General features: G+C 38.1%; 1 protein-coding gene across 1 annotated transcript in view; it reads right to left on the bottom strand.

The window, feature by feature from the left end:
* LOC140941555 (atrial natriuretic peptide receptor 1-like) overlaps positions 1 to 3,991 on the bottom strand; it is a 36,943-nt gene extending 32,952 nt beyond the window's left edge. Inside the window, exon 1 of the mRNA XM_073390579.1 lies at positions 3,071 to 3,991. Coding sequence (XP_073246680.1) covers positions 3,071 to 3,451 — 381 coding nt within the window. The 5' untranslated portion in view covers positions 3,452 to 3,991. The remainder of the gene's footprint in view (positions 1 to 3,070) is intronic.
* Positions 3,992 to 7,381: the final 3,390 nt, after the last annotated feature.

The following is a 7,381-nucleotide window of genomic DNA, read 5'->3' as shown; positions in this document are numbered from 1 at the left end:
AACACCTTTTGGGTGACATAACATAGTTTATTTTGATATATTCTAGTTCCTCAAGAACTGAGGAATACTGTCAATGTAGTGACATATAGATAGTATCCATAAAATAACCACTAAAGATGATGCAAAAATGTGCAAGATTTGCCGGTGCAGATACCTTAAGCAACAGCGTTTTTGAGCGACGGACGTCAACCGGAAGTGGACTTTTTGCATCATTGGGGAGCGGTTTGGTTGAAACTCTCGGGTAAATCGTCTTTAAAAGAGAAAAGAAACTCAGCAATACAAATTTGTTAGCGTCAAGGCATATAAAAAGGGAGAAGGCCTCACTTCCGGTTGACGTGCGTTGCTCAAAAACGTCTTTGCTTAAGGTCCCTATTATCGTCTTCATAACAACGGCCGATTTGCGTGAAACAGGTCTTAAAATGAGAGAAATGACGTTTCAAAGAACTTAGCTTACTTCAATACCACCCTCCCTCCCCCAGTAAAGTGCACATTGTCTTGCTGGCTATGAATTGTCCCTTAGCTGCTGAACTAAAATTTAGGGAGAACACTGCTTTGGTGGGGAGGATTGCATGATGAGCCAAACGAACATCTGCAGGGGAAGCTAACTCCATCAGCCCTATGAGTATGTCAGCGGCCTTATAATTATAGACATCCCTCTAAAACCTCTCCTAAACATAACACAAATAAATCTGACATATTAAAATACCCATTTTCAATGCCATTATATCAAAGGGGAAAGAGAGGAAAATACAGATAACAAGGAAACATATTTACAGTTAAACATCTCCACACCAGCCACCTAGGAAAACGATCCTTGTAACAAGGTTGTGGGTTATAGGGGGTAGGGTTATAATGCTGCAGAATTTTTTTTCTTTTTTGGGGGGGTGGGGAGTGGGGTAGAACATTATAATTTATTCTAAAAAAATGTTCATTCTGGCACACAACACAATCAACACACCAAAAACCAATTAAAATGTTTGACCAAAAAAAATTCAAAGGAAAAAGAGCAAATATAGCGGTCAGTGATTACATCTTTTTTGTTTTAAATTTTGCCTTCACATGGATAAAATGGTGGTGAGGTTATTTTGGTAGATCGGACCACAATAAATATTTCTATATTTAGTGGACTTTAGGTCATTTTGAAGAGGTGGCTGTTGTAGAGATGTTAAGATAAGACGGAATAAAGGGGTGTACTTTGCTCTAATTACAGCGGAACCATGATATAACGAAGGGCCAAGGGACTGGTAAAATTTCTTCGCTATAACAAGGTTTTGTCATATCAAGGTTCTTTTTCATATATCTTACTATTACTGGAGTAAAGAAAATCGTTCGTTTTTCCGAGGACTTTGTAATATACAGGTTTGTTATATCGAGATTCCACTGTGAGAACATGACGTGATCTGATGTCTAAACATGAAAATTTTATGCCCTGCAGTTATTTAGTATGTATTATCTATAACAGAACACTTGAACATCTGAAGAGCCATGTGTTGGACATCTTCCAAATTTCCCGTTATTTTCAGGAAGGGATATTTTTACTCAAGTAAGATTATAAAGGTCACTGTGTGCACTGTGGTGGAGTCAAAAATTAAAAATTGTTAAAGAATGGAAACATACTATAAAATATCAGATTGACAAATTGAATAAATTTGACTGAAATTGGTGAGAAATGTTTAAAATATCTCCCTGATCATGAAATGAACCACAAAAATAAACATAGGGAAGGTCAAGTTTGCAAAGATTAACCAGCAGATGGTATAAATCGTTTTCATTTTTGGCTGTGAGACATCATGTTTTAATTAGATATTTGACCACTATAGACAGCCAATCCTGCTATTTATAAGTTTGCTTGTTTGCCTATTTGTTTTTATTTTTCCATTTAAAAACTCAATGACCCCAGAAGTACTACAGCCTAAATCATACAATACACCTGTCATGCAAAAAGTTTTTGTCAGAGGTTAAAATCATTTCAAAGTAACAAAAAATGGTTTGTTGAAATTAATATGTATTTTTTTTTTTTTTTGGAAAACCCAAATCAGGTCAAATATTTATTTTCCTTTATTGCAGCTTTTCGAAGAAAGGTAAAAATACGGACAAAAAGTTGTAACAAAAAAATAGATAAATTGTGACTAAAACATTCTATTTCACAATAACCCTTCGCACATATAAAGCTAACAAATGCGAAAAAACTGTTGAATTCTATTCTGAAAAGTATTTACCCTTTACATAAAAGGATCAAGAATACTCCGATAATGATTCATCTCTGTTTTTAGCACAAATCAATAGAAGTCCAGAACGTAAATCATACTGACAGATGCAAATCTTTTAAAACCTTTTTGTTAAATGCAAAGTACGTAATACACATTACACAAATAAGGTGCATTTCCTTCTTCCATTCGCTTGTTCAAAAGACAATCAAATGCGTACAGTAATAATAAAGAGAAACCTAGCTACAACCATTTGCGTTCTTGAATGTTCACAGTATCTTGCCTTTGCCCATAAATTGCGAATTAACAGGACAAAAAAAATTTAAAAAATTCCCATAAAAATTATGACCGCTTATTTTCCAGCTTTCTGCTTGCCGATGTACAGTTTAACTCACCTGTTATGCGTATCTCAAGCTTAATCGCCGCTTGAAAGTGGGATGTATCTCGATCGAGTGTTTGGTTAGTATAAAATCGTTCAGTTGAAACAAAAGCGGGATGTAAACGAGCAGCGATCGGGACTGGTAGTCTCGAACAAGTAATATTATAAATCAAATACTATATCAAATGATACATCAAGGAGGTCGAGATGAAACAAAAACTGAGCAATTAGTGCGTTTGTAATACAAACTTCTCGAAAAAATCAGCTGGAAAAAATGGAAGACATCAGTCCAAATATCCAACAAGATGATTAAGAATTATTATTTACTGTTGTTGAAAAAAGACCTTTGTAATTCGTTTCTGATTTGAACTGTTAAGATATACATTTTATGACTAACAAAACAACAAAATTTAGCACAAAACAAAATCATTCAGCGTAGAAAAGCCGATATTAAACAGCACAACATGAAAGATTGCATACTCACGAAGGATATCATCGTCATATTGAATGCCGCAGCATTTTTCGCCGCCGTCTGGCAATAACAGCCGGGTCCTATAAAAGCTTGTACTCCAGAATTAATCTGATTTAGCTGCTCGCGAACAGCAATCAGTTCGTTGCACTCTGTGCCTTTCCACTCAAATGTCAAATTATAATCTGACAAGAGCGTTGGGTCGGCGTTTATTCGTTCCACGGCGATTGTCATAGCGGCTGCAAACGACTCCCCCTTGTTGTAATCGTTCTGAAAATGTGGAGTGACTTTCCTGTAGGGAATGAGAAGGCCTAGTTTGTATTCCCGTTTCTTCTCTCCCAGCACTAAACAGTTAACCACAACAAGGAAAACAATAATCCATGCTGTGGCCGCCATAACCCCAACAAACACTGAAACTAGTTGGTTTGGACGTTCGAAAGCAACATCTAACCACGAGTAGTGAAATTTAACATACGGAGCGGAGATTTCGTTGAGATAATCCGTCGGTTTCCCAAAAATTACCAGCGTGTTGGGCTTTCTCAATCGTCAAGTGAAACCAACTGTCAGCCAAGAATATAGTCTTAGCCAAGGGCAAACTGGTATCTTCCGTAATATTAGGCTTGTTTACCGCAAAATTACGAGATGAGGCTTGTCCGGTTTGAGGTATGACAAAGTATTCCCATTGTTCTTACTTCCACATCCATAAATTGCAGCGCTGAGATTCAAAGGACCGCCCGTCGATGTAAGTATGTGACTAACTTCCCAGAGAGTTACGGTTCACAGCCGGTTTGGCTCATTTGAAAGACAACCAGGCAATAAATGCAAGCTGATGAATAATGCAAATTTCACCAAGGTGAGCCCGTAACTTGTCGCCGGAGCAACAACAATCAAAGAAGGCTGTCCAGCAGCAAGTCAGGATTTGTCTGACGTGAAGCTCGCAGCAACGATGATGGTGAGACGTTTCACGCAAGCTGAGTATTTCTACCTGTGGAATATGAAAAGGCAAATCGAAAGTCAACTCCAGGGCTAAGTGATCCATACCGCAATTCCTTTGGGGCAGCAAAAGCACGACACTTCATCTTCGCATACACGAACAAAATACAGAGCGTTAATAGGCACTTTGAACTTCCTTCCGAAACTAATACATTTTCACTAATACGTGATCGCGCTGGCTTTGCGGCCACAATGTTATTTACCATGCAAAATGAAAACAGAGCCTGACATCAATACTGCTTCGCCTGCAAATTTCAGGACTACCGTTTTACCACAGGCAAACTGACAAAATCGAGACAAAAACAAACAAACAAACAAACAAACAACAAGCCTGCGATCATGTTCTCCTTTCCTAAAAAAAGCGGGGAAAAAATTAGGAAAGAAAGAAAGAAGACTGGAAGCACGATACAAGCTGTTGACACTTTTGTTTAAGAAACCTACTTCGTAACTGAAGTCTTTTAAATATCCTTGACCAAGAGAGAATGAAATAAGAAGCCAGTCAGTTCAAACTGACGTGTACTATGCCATGTACACCTCGAACTGTTATATGAACCTGGTTTCAAGAGTTGAGTTTCCCTACATTAAGACTTTAGAACTCACGAGTTGGACGAGGTCTTATTTCTCAAGCGATATGGTTTTTATATCTCTTCAAGCGCGGAAACAAAGGTGGGGCTTTAACAAAGGCGGGTCTTTAATATCAGCACCATGGCGCTTATTCGAGAGCGGCTCTTATTAAATTATTTTCGGTAATTCGAGTAGCGGCGCTTAATCGGTCATTTACAGTACTTCTCTAAAGATAATTTCCCGTGTTAAAGGGTTAGAAATGTCTCGAATTAAGTTGCAGTTATCTTAAAAAGGTCGAACAGCTTTCTTCCATGCATGCTCCTTATCCACGCGTGAGGTCAAAATGTCAATATCATTTTCCTGTTCAGTCTTGAAGATGTTATTGCGTTTTTATTTAGTCGAGGTCCGACAAAACTAAAAAGGAAGAGAAAAAACGTAGAAACATCCGCAAAAGATAGCGCCTCTGGCTGATGCACGTGTCAGTTACAGTCGTGTGAGGCTTGCTTAGATGACGTAAGACAAAGAAGATAACTTTGTACGTGTTAGAGTTTCATCGCAAGTGAAGAGATGCAGAGAGAATTTTAAAAACGGTACGTTGGGGACAAAGTGTGTTCTTTTTTTGGTTGCTTCTTACTTCACTCAGTTCTCAGTTGCATGATCGAATGAACAAACGGCAGCTGAAACGGTGACTTGAGCACCAGCAGTTTGAAAGAATTCGATTTAGGTTTCTGGGAAACTGACCACCTACCCCTCCCCTAAGCCAACATTTTGCCCTAAGTGAGAACTAAGTGATAATGTTGGCTTAGGAGAGGGGTAGGTGGGCAATTTCCCAGAAGCCTTAATTGATAATTATAATAAGCCAAAATGCACGTAAAATATACTGAACGTTTTGTATTCGTATCATCTTTCGAAAACAAATATCTCATTTATTCGTGTAATTTCTCTTTTCCGTAAATTTATTGTTGTTGGCTGATATAAATTCGTTATTTTATAGCTGACACGAATTACTTTGTACTAAGTAAACATAACCAATCAGTGGGATTAGTTTTGGTGATCAAAAACTAAAGCTGTTTGTTAGTCCCTCAGTAGTCCCTTAGTCACGGGGTGGATCTTCAAAGCTACTGTGTATGGCAAAATTTTAAACTTGACATTGTTAGCCATCGAGACGTTAGAGAATAAAAAACAGACATTTTTTTATGGCTTAAAGATATGAATTTTGTTTTCTCGCTAGCCTTAACAATATTAATTCCCTGACTCGCTGCGTTCGCTTGTAAAATATCATAGGTCTTCATATGGGTATTCCCGAAGAGTCGACGTCACGACGATCGCCACGGATGAAGCGAAGATCTTAGAGAGTATAAAAGCGACGTTCGCATTGCCATTTCAATCAAGTTTGACAACGTTAATCGAGCAAAGACGGTAAAGAAACCTGACAAAAATTGTCTGCTGCACGTTCAGAGTTTTTGTTTTGCTTATTTTCCCGTTTTCTTCTTCGTTGTGGTTAGTGCCCTGAGCAGCTCGTTAGTCAGCTGGTTAGGAGCGTTACCACGTAAAACAATTCTTGCTATGAGAAGATTTCGCCTGAAAATTCGACGCGGATTTGATGAGAAACGCGCCACGAAATATTGTCGTCCACATGCAGGAACCCATCCAGAGGCTCAATCTTCAACAACACCAGTGTTGAAAGTAAAATCGGATACATATCCTCCCGCCGCTATATATTCTCTAACCATGAAAATACTTAACAACATTTGTTTAACACGTAGTTTAATAATATTTTAAGAAAGATCTGAGCCTGAAATCCCTCCAGAGATAAAAGCGTTCAGTCCGGGTAAACCCTAAGTTCAAAATAAAACGATCTTCTAAAAAAGAGTCAGTGCTTCATCCTTATTGGAAAGTGTGATCTTGCTGATCAAACTCACAGCAAAAAAAAAAATGAGAAAAGCAGAGAATGAATAGTTTGAACCAATTGCAACGGAGAGAACAATTCTTTAAAAAGAACTGAGAATCCATTAAAGTGCATTAAAGTGCAGTTGCCAGTTTCTCAGCAGCGATTGCTGCCTCATGAGTTGACACATACTCGGGTTTTCAATTAAGTGTGATCCCAATGCCTTAAATGGAACTGAGCAAGGAAGCTGTAGCATCCAATAGGATTCAACATTTAGCATTAGCTGTATTTTGTTAAAACTGTTGTGCAAGACACAACCACGACTTTGCCCCTAAATGCAACATGTAAGTGGAACTGACACATTACGATGTTCCGTTAAATGCTTTTCAAAAGAGAGAAAAAAGCAATGTCAAGATACATTTGTACAAACATACAATTTATTCAGTTAAGAACTGCGCATCCGTCGTCTTTTAAACGTTAACAAAAAAATAATAAATTGAAACAATTTCCTGTGTCATTGTGATATATTATTGCACGGTGTTGCAAACTGCTATACTATTAAGGGTTGTCGAGTTGTTTTGATGTTGAAAGACTTAAGTTTACAGACTGATTGCCTAACCGCTACGAATGAAGTGCGCATCGGGAGTACTCGGATTGTAACTTCTGAGCCTCCTTTGTCACCAACTGACAAATCTTTCTCGCGTATTCAACAGGCTTAACTAAAATTCACCATCACGTCCCTATCGAGAGTAAATTTGTTTCGGTCCATACTTATCCAGCAACATGAGCGAGGTGGTCATAACAATGTACGGCGCCGAAACCTGTAACGTTTCTAAAACCTCCGGGTGTAAATTGCTATTATTTCACCTGCATTTCGACTG

The sequence above is a fragment of the Porites lutea genome, chromosome 6 (genome assembly GCF_958299795.1).
Source record: "Porites lutea chromosome 6, jaPorLute2.1, whole genome shotgun sequence".
Classification (NCBI taxonomy): domain Eukaryota; kingdom Metazoa; phylum Cnidaria; class Anthozoa; order Scleractinia; family Poritidae; genus Porites; species Porites lutea.
Note: the sequence above shows the minus strand (reverse complement) of the source record. Positions and strands in the feature narration are given on the sequence as shown.